The sequence below is a fragment of the Puntigrus tetrazona genome, unplaced genomic scaffold (assembly GCF_018831695.1).
Source record: "Puntigrus tetrazona isolate hp1 unplaced genomic scaffold, ASM1883169v1 S000000234, whole genome shotgun sequence".
NCBI classification, from domain to species: domain Eukaryota; kingdom Metazoa; phylum Chordata; class Actinopteri; order Cypriniformes; family Cyprinidae; genus Puntigrus; species Puntigrus tetrazona.
In genome coordinates this window covers 482,501-496,073 of record NW_025047902.1, presented here as the reverse complement: position 1 = coordinate 496,073, position 13,573 = coordinate 482,501, and the positions used below count along the sequence as shown (strand labels likewise).

The 13,573-nt window shown below is 42.9% G+C and overlaps 2 protein-coding genes across 3 annotated transcripts in view; one reads left to right on the top strand and one right to left on the bottom strand.

Annotated features, from left to right (window-relative positions):
* Positions 1-238: 238 nt before the first annotated feature.
* On the top strand, positions 239-4,622 carry c1qtnf6b (C1q and TNF related 6b). Of its 2 annotated transcripts, XM_043230842.1 has the most exons (3): positions 239-360; positions 1,401-1,592; positions 2,875-4,622. In XM_043230842.1, the coding sequence occupies exons 2-3, from the start codon at positions 1,409-1,411 to the stop codon at positions 3,417-3,419; spliced, it is 729 nt and encodes a 242-aa protein (XP_043086777.1). In that variant the 5' UTR covers positions 239-360; positions 1,401-1,408; the 3' UTR covers positions 3,420-4,622. The 2 variants fall into 2 exon arrangements, with proteins under 2 accessions (XP_043086777.1, XP_043086776.1); XM_043230841.1 differs by lacking the exon at positions 239-360 and having other exon boundaries at positions 373-1,592.
* Positions 4,623-5,333: 711 nt separating this feature from the next.
* Positions 5,334-13,573, bottom strand: part of mgat3b (beta-1,4-mannosyl-glycoprotein 4-beta-N-acetylglucosaminyltransferase b) — a 19,294-nt gene continuing 11,054 nt past the window's right edge. Inside the window, exons 2-3 of the mRNA XM_043230875.1 lie at positions 12,538-12,880; positions 5,334-11,568 (exon numbers count right to left, since the gene is read on the bottom strand). Of these exons, the coding sequence (XP_043086810.1) occupies positions 10,147-11,568; positions 12,538-12,879 (1,764 nt within the window). The 5' untranslated portion in view covers position 12,880 and the 3' untranslated portion in view covers positions 5,334-10,146. The remainder of the gene's footprint in view (positions 11,569-12,537; positions 12,881-13,573) is intronic.

The window sequence follows — 13,573 nt, the reverse complement described above, 5'->3', positions numbered from 1 at the left end:
AAGGTGATGAAAGATGGACCTAGAAGGTTTAGTGTTCCAGGGTCAGATCTATACAATAAATCTGCTTGATTGCTTATATGTTTCCAACTTTTATCTATATTATTGTTTATAAATGTAATCAAATGCATGAACATATTAAGACATTATCAACAAATGGCATCACTTTCTGATCGAAAGCATTGATCTGGTGATGTGACGAATCTTGGCAGGGTTCCTCAGCATCTCTTTACAGTAGAGCCGGACATATCTACAGCACAGAAATACAGCGAGAGAGATTCAGGAGGAGGGACTAGAGCGTGTTTCTTCAGGAAACTCCTCCTGATGTAAGAGAGGAGAGAGAAGGAGCTCGAGGACGCAGCGGTGAGTCTCAGCTTTACTTTTCTCCTGGATTTCTCGAGTCTTCGTGTGAGAGCTTCGGTCACTTCAGCTACAGGTTTTTCACGTCTTTTATTTGGACGGAGAGACAGAAGCGTGCGAGGAGCGTTGGAGGAGACTGGTAACTCGTGTGAGGACGTGGCTCTTTCTCTCGCTCTCATCTGGTTTTCATAAGAACAGCTGCGTCTCAATGAATCATTCACGTCCTCGCTGCTCTCTAAGAGCAATCGTAGAGAAAGAAGCCTAATTGAAACGAGAAGCGTTCTGTAGAGAGATGCTGAACTTTTCCATGTGTGATCCAGCCACAGATGAGATCCATAAATGCCAGTTTTATAGCGGTTTTGAATCCCGGTTCTCTTTCTGGAGATTTCATTACTGACACACTGAACCTCGGGCTCCTGCTGCATGATGGGAACATCTCTCGTATGGTTTTTATATTAAAGGGTGCTTTATATTTTAAAAGGGATCGTTAATAATTATTAGACTGGCAGTCTTTTATGGATGTTGAGATGGTTCTGACACGGCTCGCACATGATCATCAGATCAGAACTGGATTCATCTGGATGATGCGCTTCTGAATGAACACGAAATAAACCGAATTAATATTAAACTGAGTGACCGTGTTCTTTTGTAGAAGTGTTTATAGCTGAACTCTCCTCACTGATCCTGTTATTCCTGTTTTTATTCAAATTCTGGGATTTTGCTTAAAAAAAACTTTTCATGGAAATGCCAAGATGTGCATGAAATCTTGAATGACACAAAGCAGATGCATTTTGGGATTGAATCATAGCTTTATTTGCCAGGTATTTTTTAACTGTGAAGCTCATAAGCGCTTTAAAAAAACATAAAGGCATCAAGATGCTCGAAACAAGCCGAGGCAGTACAGTTCAAGCTTGTTTGTAGAGCGCTTTCCATCACAAAAAGTTGCTACATCACGTTTAGGAGGTGACTGTCGGGTAAAACTCAAGCGAAGCCTTCAGAAACGAGAGAGCTGTCGTGTAAGAGGTTCTTCACCTGGTCCGCAGGTGTCGTGATGTTGGCCGTGTTCCTGCTGCTGCTGGCCTCCGCGGCGTCGGTCCCGTCTCCCTCCAGACCCACGCCCAGGTACTGCCGCAGGTGCTGCGATCACCTGGACCCGCCCCTGAGCCCCGCCCCCCAGCCCACGGCCAATCACACGCCGGAGATCCGCACCGTCATCAACATGACCATCCTCAAAGGTGACACACTCAGTGCATTCTATATAGGGGGAGGACCAAACGTTCTTAAAGCAACGTTTATGGAACATTCTTATAACACTTTAGGAATATTTCAAAACAAGGTTCCCAAAATGTTTACTCAGTTTACAACCTAAATGCGTTACCTGCTGGATAATAGATGTCCGTGAGATCAGTTATGATCCGGATCATACAGATTGTGGAGTTTAGGGCGTCTGTGTCATTAGACTGGAAATAATGAAGTGATAAAAATACTGCAAGTGTGACGGACAACATACAGATACAGGAAGCGTTTTCTGCTGTAATTGTACACAATTATGTGTTTTGTTGCAGTTTTAGCGTTTGGTTCAGAACTGCAGCTCTAGGAACAAACATTACGTGTTCTTCGATAATGTTCACTCTTCACCGCGGTGGACAGACCAGCAGTCAAATCCATTTCAGTTCAGAGAGATTCCTGAAACTTACCACAAGAAGCCTTTCCATCACACGCTGTGAAGTCCCGTGACCTCTGTTTGTTTCCTTTGAGCTGGATGAAGGGTAATTCTGCTGGTGCTGAGAAACATCTGCTGAAGCCGCTGCTCACTGGAAAGCGTTTTAGTCCACAAATAGTCTAAAAGACAAAATACAGGTTTCGTTTTTCTCTTTCTGATGGAAACAAGCACTTTATTGTGCGGCCTGTAAAAATCACGTGTCTGATCATTTAGGAAAGTAACAGGGGTTTGATGACATCACTCGTACTGTGTTGAGAAATGAGAGGAAAAACTTTACTTGATTTCCAGTGTTGGGGAAAATCAATGCACTACAATATTCCGTTACTCCATAAAAAAGTAACTCGTTGTGTAACTTATTTACATTTTTAAGTAATTTAATGCATGTTGCATTACTCCATAAAAAGTAACAGTTACTTAGTTAATTTTTATAGAAAGTAAGGTGTTACAATATTGCGTTATTCCATAAAAAAGTAACTTGTTGTGTAACTTATTTACATTTTATGGAAAGTAATGCATTAAATTACTTTTGTATCACGTTTTGTCACTTGAACTGGAATTGCTTGCTCATTTTTAGTAACAAAAATCACAAAATGTATATTTTTGGCAGCTGTAAAGGCTCTTATGCACTGATTCTCTCAACATGGGGACAGAAGAGCTGAATAAATGGGAAAACAGAGTAACTTGTTACCTGTTTGAAAACATAACACCCATATTTTCTTGTAGATTTAAAAAGTTGCTTGATTATGTAACTCACACTGCTGATTACAGACTGACTTTGGGCTGATTGTTGACAGGCGAGAAAGGAGAGCGCGGGGACAGAGGGACTCCTGGCAAAGCCGGAGCGGACGGACCCCCTGGACTCAGAGGTGTGACGGGGCCCAAGGGCAGTAAAGGAGACACCGGGGCCCCTGGAGACCCCTGCAAAATCCAGCAGTCGTCTTTCTCTGTCGGACGCCGCAAAGCTCTGCACAGCGCCGATTACTACCAGGCCCTGATCTTCGACACCGTCTTCGTCAACCTGGGCGAACACTTCAACATGTTCAAGGGCAAGTTCTACTGCTTCGTCCCGGGGGTCTATTTCTTCAACGTCAACATTCACACCTGGAACTTCAAGGAGACGCACCTGCACCTGATGCACAACGAGCGCCAGCAGGTGATCCTGTACGCTCAGCCCAGCGACCGCTCCATCATGCAGAGCCAGAGCGTCATGCTGCGGCTGGAGCTCAACGACGAGGTCTGGGTCCGGATCTACAAGCGCCAGCGTGACAACGCCATCTACAGCGACGACGTGGACGTCTACATCACCTTCAACGGACACCTGGTGGCTCCTAATGTCTAGCGCCAGAAAACGGCTGGTCTCACCTCGTACCTTTGTCTCGTCTTTAGTCCAACTATCTTGACTATAATTCTTATCGTGTTTTGCTTACAAAATAAATGCATCTTAATTTAAGGATTTTTTGATATTTTGACTAGAAATGAAACAAAAGTACAAATTAAGGTATGTTTTAGCAGTGCAGAGACGTGTGTGTGTGTGTGTGTGTGTGTGTGTGTGTGTGTGAACCTTAGCTTTTCAACTGAACACACTGCTGTTGAAGAAAAAACCTTGAAAGAGTGTTTAATTGGAGCTGCTGAGTTTAATTTAGCAGATGCTTTTATCCAGATTGACTTAAAGATTATAACAACAGAAGCTTCCTTAAACTCAAAAGTCGTTGTTGAACTGATATCAGTGTAAACAGACTTGAGCTCAAGCTTCTTTCTTCTGCGGAACAAAATACGTTCTTAAGAAGATCACAGTCTCTCTTTAAAGGGTTATTCAACCCCAAGATGAACATTTTGTTCGTCCATGTCGTGCCAAACAAGTAAAAAAGCTTTGTTTGTCTTCAGAACACAGTTTATGATATTTGAGGGGAAAGATATCATCAGAAAACTTTTCATCAGCGGTTCAGTCTGAATCTTCTGAAGCTGTGAGAATACCTTTTGTAGGCAAAGTAAATAAACGTGACTTTATTCATCAGTCCATCTCTGTGAGTCAGTCCTGGAGACATCGCTGCATGTTTTACGTGTCAAACATTCTATGTGTATTTATGCTTTTTTGCATGTAAAGTATTCTCATGGCTTCAAAAGATGAGGGTTGAAGCACTGATGAAAGATGGAGCTTTCAGACGACGTCTTCTATACTTTTCAGCAGCTTGATAATTGTTTGGCCGTTAAACTCTTTCACTGCAACAAAAGATGCTGAGGACCGGCCTGAAAAGCATCACAAAAAGCATAAAATAATCCATGAAACACTAATGCTGTTTGCAGTAGATGACTCTTGGGATATTGCTTCAGTGGTCCCCAGCTCTACTGGTTTCTGTCTGAGATTGAGTTTCAGGGAAATAAAGTCCTTCGCTGGACTGATGAAGCACAGAGGTTTTGTTTTTGATGTTCATTAGGTGCCTAAAATGACCATGAACTGGTGCTAAGCCGTACCTATTTCTGTATTCTCACTTGTTTTTGCTCATTTTTACCTGTGTATGTTTATTACTGTATATTAAATGAAGCAACAAAACACTTTGTGTCTCGTTTCTCCAGCAGACTCTTCACCTGATGATCTTTTCTCTGTGAGGGACAATAATAAAATCACCAGGAACTACTTTAAAGCTAGTCGTGACTGAACCTACAATAAAGTCATGAAATACAGCTTGACTGCGATCCTTAACCACAAAACATTTCTCAACAACAGATTATTATTAGCAGCTTTATAGTGTTCTCCTTCCTCAGAGAGTGTGTGTGTGTGTGTGTGTGTGTGTGTGTGTGTGTGTGTGTGTGTGTGTGTGTGTGTGTGTGTGTGAGCATGCTGCCCTCTAGTGTGCACTCAGTTCACTAGTGAACATCTGAACAGTTCCTATGCACACAGAGATCAGTACTTATAATCAAGTATGAAACCATTGACCTGATCTCTCAGTTAAATAATAACTTCAATTAAAGAAACAATTAATTTAGCGTAAATGTCTTCTGTTTAACATCATCTCTGTCTCTGGTGTGTTTGTAGAAACAGACAACAATACACTGCATACTCTACACTTTTTCCAAAAAATCATTAGGATATTAAGATCATGTTCCGTGAACATCCTGGAGATGTCCCACTGGAAAAACATCAAAACTTCATTTTTCAAACCGTTATGCACCTTTGGTTTTCTTCTTCACATATACACCAAACACAGAATGATTCTCCACAGCGAAACATGTCAGTGGGAATACACCCGCAAAGTGGTTTTCAAATTAATTTATTATAGTTTTTGTCATAGAATTTGTTATTTTTCATTTTTCTTCAAGGTTAACATATAGCCATTCATATACACAAAACAAAAAGGATTGTATAAACTCATTTAATGTACACGCTCCTTCTTAGCAGTGCAGAGAGAAATCAGGAGATTCTCTTCTTTTCCAACACTTTAATTCTCTTCTCGCCGATACGTCCTTCGTTTGACTGTGATTTTTAGAGAAATCACTCCGTCTGTGAACCAGTATGAGAAACTCTCTCTCTCGCACACACACACACACACACACACACACACACACACACGGAGACAGAGAGAGAGAATGCAAGTGGAGGAGAGTGAGAAACAAATGGACGTGATTGGAGGAGAGAGAGTGAGAGTGGACGTGATTGGAGGAGAGCGTTCACACTGCAGCGCATATAAATTCAGATCACCGTTGAAGTGAAACTGGTTTGGTTAGCAGAACAAAAACCCATACAGTGTGTCAATAATAGTGATAAACATGATCTTTGTGTTACATTTAAGGATCTCCGCGTCGTATACAAGATTACACACATTATGATAAGAAATGTTAACTTCACCAAAAAATGTAACCACATTAAAAAAAAAAAACCCTTCAATATATTAAAGCAGAACACACTGAATAAGTTACGCTTAAAAAAAAGGTCAAATGCAGTGCAGATATGAACAGTTTGACAGCACAGATCGTGACGTTCACTATTGTTTCCTGAAGGGTGTTTGTGGAGCCCTGAGCGTTTGACACTCGCTTCTTCTTCAAGCAGCAGATAAGCTGATGGGTCACAGGGGTTCTGTCAAGTAACACATGATCCTGGATCAACATTACCGGCTAAAAATAGAGACTCCTCCCAATCCCTGCCCCTAAACCTGACCCTACCCAGAATCTATAAATCAGTGGGAAATGACAGCTGATGAAAAAAGATGTAGAAGCACCTGACCCTGATCATAAGCCTAGGACAGATATTTCCTGAAGAATGATCCCTCAATGCTGATTGGTTGATTGGAACGTTGTTCCAGGAACATCCTGTACTTGATGAAATCAGGCTGATGACACCAAACTGATGACAGCGGCTCAGTCATGTATGTATGCGCATATATTTAACATCCATCCGTTTATCACAAAACGGAACGAGCTGCGAGCAAAGCTCCCTGATAAATGAGACGACTCCGTTCACAGGTGAGTCACGAGACAAACGCTGGATGAATCAAGCTTTATGCAACTATGCGAACGGGAGCGTTCAGAAGGCCAGGTTTTGTTCTCAGACGTTTCATGAGCGACGGTGAGCCAAAATTTCTATCTCAGAAATGCATTTCTGGAACAACAACATATACAAACCGTATGACGTGTAGATAATCTCATGTAATTATGTGTTTTATCAGTTAAACGTGTCTAATGTGAGTTTAAATACCATTTTGCGTGCGGTTTTAGTCATAAAAGCAACATAGACGTTTACCTCAGATCTTGAGAAAGAAGCAAATTAAAAAGTCCTAACTCAGTGCGAATTACATGACAAAGATGACATTTAATAAGGTTAAAAATGTTTAATATTCATGAAATGGTTTCAAGAGCAGTGGCTTCAAGAAAGCCCCGCCCACTCACGCTTCTGATTGGCTGTGATGTTTGATTGATGTTTGACGCTGGACAGAATTATTGCTTGTAGCTGGAATCTTAGTCAGGACCAGGTTTAATGCAGCGGCGTTATTATTATGATCAATTATGACTTCAGTCAGTCTTTGGAATGAAAATGCACCCAATTCTAATTCATTCGATTCATTTTGTTCTTTTTATTTACCCCAAATTGAAGTTCTTGGTCTTATTACAAACAATTTAGCTTTCATTTGAATATTTTTGACCTCATAATGTTTAATTAAAAAGTCTTAAGTGACTAGTGACGTATGCAGGATTTAGTCTTAAACTCGTCTTCATACACAACATCCAATAAACATCCAGTTCACAGAAACACGTTTTCCTTCCTCTGGTAATTTGTACACTTGTATGCATGTCACATTATAAAAGAAAGAAAGTCTCAAATGTTAAAAGCAGTAGAACGCGTTCGTTCGCATACTAGCATAAAGCGTTTCTGACCAAGAAGGTTCACGAGTGACTTCACCATCGTGTTTTAGATGAATAATACGGTGTGAGAGAACAGGATGGAGGGATGACGTGAAGGAGAGAGACGTTTCAGTCTTTCATACCGAGTCATAGAAGAACTTCTCTCTTCACGAACAGACCGAGCTTCCCTTTTCTACACAGAAACAGGAGAGTAATAAATAAGATAAATAATGTAAACAGCAACAACATTTACAACAGCAAACAACACAAAACAAAAAAAAGACAATAAGTCCCAAACTGAGAGAGAGAGAGAGAAAGAGAGAGCTCCATCATCTGAAGAGGACCGTGAGCTCCTGATCTACAGAAAAACACTTCAACGAGTAAAACGATCATTCAATTCTACACGCAATCTCCTCTGAGCAGTCGAATGTTCTTCTGAACTAAATATGGCACGGCGGTCATGGAAGGACGGATTCTTCATTCTCATTCTGCAGATATGAGTTTGGCTCTCCTGTCTGTAAAACATGAAGTCAACTCAAGAGGTCACTCATAAGGCCATTAATACGGATATTCCTGCACCTGTAGGCTGCTTGATATGCAGAAGCGAACTGATTGTGATTCAGTGGGAACCAAACGAACTCCAGTCCGAGTTTGAGGATAAGGTCGCTGGAACAAAAGCATCCCGGCTCTATTCCCATGCGGAACTCACACAGATTTGGAGATGTCACCCGATCTGTCTTCTACTGAGCACACGAAGGTCACGGGCGCCGAAGCACATCCGAGACCCCGCCGGCTGAGCTCTATAAACGCTTGCGCACCTGTCTCCGTGCTGAGATCTGCTCTGTCTTCAGACATCGAACGCCGTCTCTATCTTTAGCCTGTTTGTAATGCGCCGCTGTTGGGACACAGAACAGGCCGCGCAGATATGTGTGTGCACCAGCGAGGAATCCGTGAGCCTCGAACACTGGCGATATATATTTCACCATGGCAGTATTTCTATTTCCCGGCGCATGGATATCTCCTATATCTGGAGACCTGTTTTTAGCAGCATGTCTGACGGAGAGATAATGCTCTTTGGACGTGATTCCATGTTTATGGGAGTTTGTTTATGGTTGATCACTTTGGAGATTAAAGTCAACATGAAATGACATTCACAACCCATCTGCAGAGAAGCATTCATAAGAGCTCAGGTGTGTTTGTAGAAATAACCAACAATGCACTGCATGGGTAAAAACTTCAAAAATCATTAGGATATTAAGCAAAAATCATGTTCATGAAGATACTTAATATATTAAAACTTCATTTCTGATTAGTAACATGCATTGCTAAGAACTTCATTTGAACGACTTTAAAAGCAATTTTTTTCTATGATGAAGTGATCAGTTTGTGTCGGTGGATTAATGATGTCAGCCGTAATTCTTCAGAATATTAATGTTGATTCATTCACCATAAGACAGGATCATAAATTAAGAGAGTCGATGTTGATTTCACGTTGACTTTAACAGCGCCAGAGGACCCCATGCGGATGCGATCAGGCGGCTTCACAGCTCGGAGAACAGGGAATTTCCAGAGCCAGATTTCAGAAGAAACTCCTTCCTACTCTGACTTAAAATTAAAACACGAGAGAGCCAAGACCACCGAACACTACATGGCTCTGTTCCAAACACAGTGAGCTGCATTGCTGATTCCAGTTAAGCAAGATGCATGTTGCTAAACTAACAACAAAAAAATACACATTGGACTAAACTTTTTTATGAATGTAAAAACAAGTCTTTGCCGGCCATCATTAAAGTTTTTTTCAAGTAGATTGTCGCAGTGCATTCTTAGATCATGCATTCTCTGAAAAAACTAATAAAAAAGAATTAGAATTATAGATTTAGTCAAAAGAAGGTATCTTAGAAGGCAGCAGACTGATTTAAAACAACCTTTGTGTTGGGATACAGCCTTAAAGTGCTGCCTACATAGACATGTCACTAGTTTAGAACAGAGCCTCTGACTTATTTTTATCAGGCTCCTCCCCATTCTGGTGGGTGGTTCGTAGACTAAATATCTGACTTGAAAACAGCTCTTTTCCCAGCTTTAGGATGTTTTCTGCACAGCTTTCTCAAACAGGAAGCTCATTTGTGTTGTCCGAGCAGACCTCGGCACAATCTCACATATCAGCTCCATCAGAACCCAGCAGAGCTCAAACAAAGCCCCGTTTCTCTCGAATGGCCTCTTTCTTTCTCTCTCTCGTCCACAAACTCATTCAGAACAGCTCACAATGATACACAAAGATATTTTTCTGACCGAGGAAAAAGACGTTTGAGTTCGGGAGGAATTTACAAGCTGTCAACAAACCCAAAAATGTGGCATTTGTGCAATGAGTTTCCTTATTTTGATTCTGAAGTGCAAGCGAGAAAGTCTGTGCACCAATGAAATTCAGTCTGATCACACACACGCATCATTCACTCTCTCTCTTTCACACACACACACACACACACACACACACAGTCTTGTATAGTCAACACAAGAGGCGTCTATCGCAGAGTCTCTGGAAATCATTCTTGTAAACACCGACCAAAACAGAAAGGTTTGCAGTTGGTTTCTGCAAGGCCTGCATTCACATATTGGACGGCGTTGGGACCAATGAGAGAGAGGAAAGAGAGAAACAGGACAGCGTTCTCTTCTCTCCCTCTCTGTTCCCGTTCCTTACGGTCTTCAATCAAACCATCTTTGGCCCTCATTCTCCTCTATGCACCTCCTAGGTTGGACTGCTTGATGTAAGGGTTCTCCAACAAGTAGCGGTAGTGATCGTAATTATCCAACATGTATTTGGGGGCGTACATGTGTTCCTTAGGGTCCGATGGAGGGTACTCTTGCACGGAGCCGTCGAACCAGCCCCCGGTTCTGATCAGCTCCCTTATGTAGTTGAGATCGCGCTTGTCCTCGTAGTCACCCCAGCGAGGAAAGTCGCCGTTCTGGGCCGAAATGAGTTTGAAGTGAATTCCCTCTGGCGTGAAACACCAGGAGCAGTGCCAGCCTGCGAAATGGAACGGACTTCCGATCGACCACTGCACCAAGATGTGTCCGGTGTCATTCTCATACTTCCGGAACCCCGGCATGGTGTAGTACTCCCGCCTGCGGAGCCGAATCCCGTCGTTGTCATAGACGTCCCGAAGCATCCCGACGGTGCACCCAGACACCACCTCGAGGGAGCCCAGCTGCTTCCAGAAGAATCCGTACAGAGACTTCCTCATGTGGATGGCAAAGGGCTCCGTCCAGCCATCGAAAAGCTTAAGGAAAAGCACTCCCTCCTGAGCTGGGATTTCGTCCGCATCGTTGATGAGAAAAACATCATCGGGCCGTGAGCCCACGATCCGCGCCATGCCGTCGCGAGTCAGGAAGGTGCGCAGGTAGTCGTCAGCGATCCATCCGTCCTGTCGGCCGCCGTCTGGGAAATGGTCCAGGAAAACGTAGAGGATCTTGTGGCGCACGTAATCGTAGGTTCCGTTGAGCAGCAGATGCAGGAACCTCAGCGGACGCCTCTCTCCGTACGCCGTGAAGTTGGACTCGCACACGAGGAAGAGATCCACGGCTCGGAGGAGCTCACGGAAGCGCACGTGCAGCAAGTCAAACTCGTGGTTCACGTTGATGGCGTTTATGACGCGACGAGGCGTCTCGCGCGGGGTCAGTCTCTCTTTCGTGGGCAGATTGGAGTGGTACACCATAGTGGGCACTCCGCAGTACGGGCCGTGCCAGCCTGGCCGGCAAACACACTTCACAAGTCGCTTGCCACGCTTGGGCTTCCCTCGAACGGCTCCGGACTCCTCCACTGATTTCACCGGAGCCTTCGACTCGTCAGGCTTCTGCAGGATTCTTCGCTGGACGAGGCCAGCCACGCTAGGTCTCACTTTCAAAGTCTCGTCTTTAGGCGGTGCCACCTCCGTCCCCTGACGGAAGCACAGTGCGCCTGCTTTGGTGCGGACGAAATAAGGGGAGCGGTCGTCCTGGAGGACGTGTGTGCGGCGGTGCAGGTCGCCCAGGGATTCCAGCGGATCTGGAGTCGAGGCGTGACGTGTCTGAAGATTCTTCACCGCAGAGTCTCTCTGTGGGTTTGGCTTCTGGTGGGTCGGGCTGCTGGGCTGCCAGGCGATCAAACCTCCCTTATGGACCTGATTAATGAAGAACAAGCTCCATGAGAAGACAGCAGAAGTTTCACTAACTCTTAAGGGGATGATACATGGAGCAACTCTTTAAGAAATATTGCCAGGCGACATTAACATCAACAGGCAACCAGCTCAGACACAGGGCTAACAACAGGTCTAAAAAATCCATTTGTTACCCATTCTCAATGAGAAAGTGCCCAAGAAACAGTGCTCAAAAAGTTGCCCTGTGTATCATCAGCCTTAGAGTTAAACGAATGACACAAATCAACAAAGCAATAAGTTCCAAGAAGCTGTAGTTTACAGTAAATTTATAACAGTCTGGGTACACACTAAAAATTTTTTTTAGTCTTGTAAGATTTTCAAAATGTGAGAGAGCACAAACGAGTAGACAAAGACAGAACACCACACACCAACAGAGTTTCATCCAGAGTCCCGACTGTAAATAAATATGTTTTCCAGGACATTGTATAAACAATCCTTGTGCCATGACTTCGGCCTTCTGTCAGCTTGCTTTCTGATTGGATATTATTTAGTTTCACGTGATAATTTCCAGATATTACGCACGTTTGTTCAAACAATCATACGATTGGAAATCCTGATGTGTGTCATCAGCAGATATTTGTAGAAATAGTCACCAATACATTGCATGGGTCCAAATGATTTAGTGTTCTTTTATGCCAAGAATAATGGTCTATGAAGATAGTTTGTTTATTGATTTTCTCAATATTTTGAGTTTTTTGAGATTTTCAAATGGATGTTTTTTGGATGAAATTAACCCTTTTGGATCACATATTTCTATTAAAAATCACGATTGCTCAATCTATAAAATGGAAATCATAGCAAAATATTTAATTTAAGTTAATCGATATAAATATCCCAGAACAGCCCTACCCAAACCTAACCAATCGGATGAGTTGGGGGCCGGACTATCTGTCTGAGCGGCCAATGAAAAGCGGAGGAGTGTTTGTTGGGTACCTCTGTAGTCCCCGGGCCCCTGTGCTGCTGTGGATCTTCAGGTCTCTTCCACGGCTGCAGTGCTTCAGGTTCTTGTCCGGTGTCGAGGTCCAGACCTCCTCCGGCCCGGAGCTTTCCGTGCATCAGACGGGGCCCTTCCTCCGGAGACGCGCTGGACAGCGGGGTGGTGCCCTCCTTCCAGAAGAAACCAGTGACCATGATGAAGGATTTGATGTTAGGGTAAGGTGCGGACAGCTCCCTCAGCAGGGACACGTAGTGAAGAGCCTTGTAGTAATGCAGGAAGGAAATGACACACAGTCCCACCGTGCAAATCAAGAAAACCCTGTGACGTCTCATTTTCATCCTGAGAAACAGAGAGAGAAACAAAGTTTAGGGAGATTTAGATTTGGAGCAGAAGCTCTTTGCACACTCCAGAATATTTGTATTTGTCATCCTTTCCTACCAAAATGCGTGTGATGGATTTGATCCGAATTTATGACGAATGAAAGTTTGGGAGGCAGTGTGTAAGAGGGACTGACACATCGTGAGGTCAGATTTATTTTTTAACCTGCTAAAAGTTTGGATGCAAATTCCAAACTAAAGGTGCAAAGAATTTGTGTTGAAGTGCTGAATTCAGTTCGATATTAGCTGTGTTTCTATCACCCTGTTTTTATGAGCATTTTGAAGCATCCCTTCAGGAACGAGGGATAGAAAGCCAAATTTAAATCACAAAATGTTTTAACGCCTACTTCAGGTGTTTTTTACCTTTTTGGAAGAAAGAAACACATTTGGCAAATACTTCACCCATGCACTTCAAAGTAAAAGTCACTATGGGACAGAAAAACTTACCGGTGGACCGATGTAATAGCACAGCATCTGTGATGTTATAATCATTATAAAAAGCCCTTAGTGTCTTACTCAAAGTCTATTATTATATATTATTATATATGAAAATGATTATATTTAATATTATATTTCTCCAAAATTTCATAGTGATTGCCTATATAAAGCAAGTTTATCAGGAAGTGTTTTTTTCTCTTCTTGATAGAGAGGAACA

Excerpts from the sequence above, each read along its gene's own strand:
- c1qtnf6b (XM_043230842.1), top strand. The coding sequence starts at position 1,409 with ATGTTGGCCGTGTTCCTGCTGCTGCTGGCCTCCGCGGCGTCGGTCCCG. Across the intron at positions 1,593-2,874 it reads CAACATGACCATCCTCAAAG|GCGAGAAAGGAGAGCGCGGG; the intron begins GTGACACACTCA and ends GATTGTTGACAG.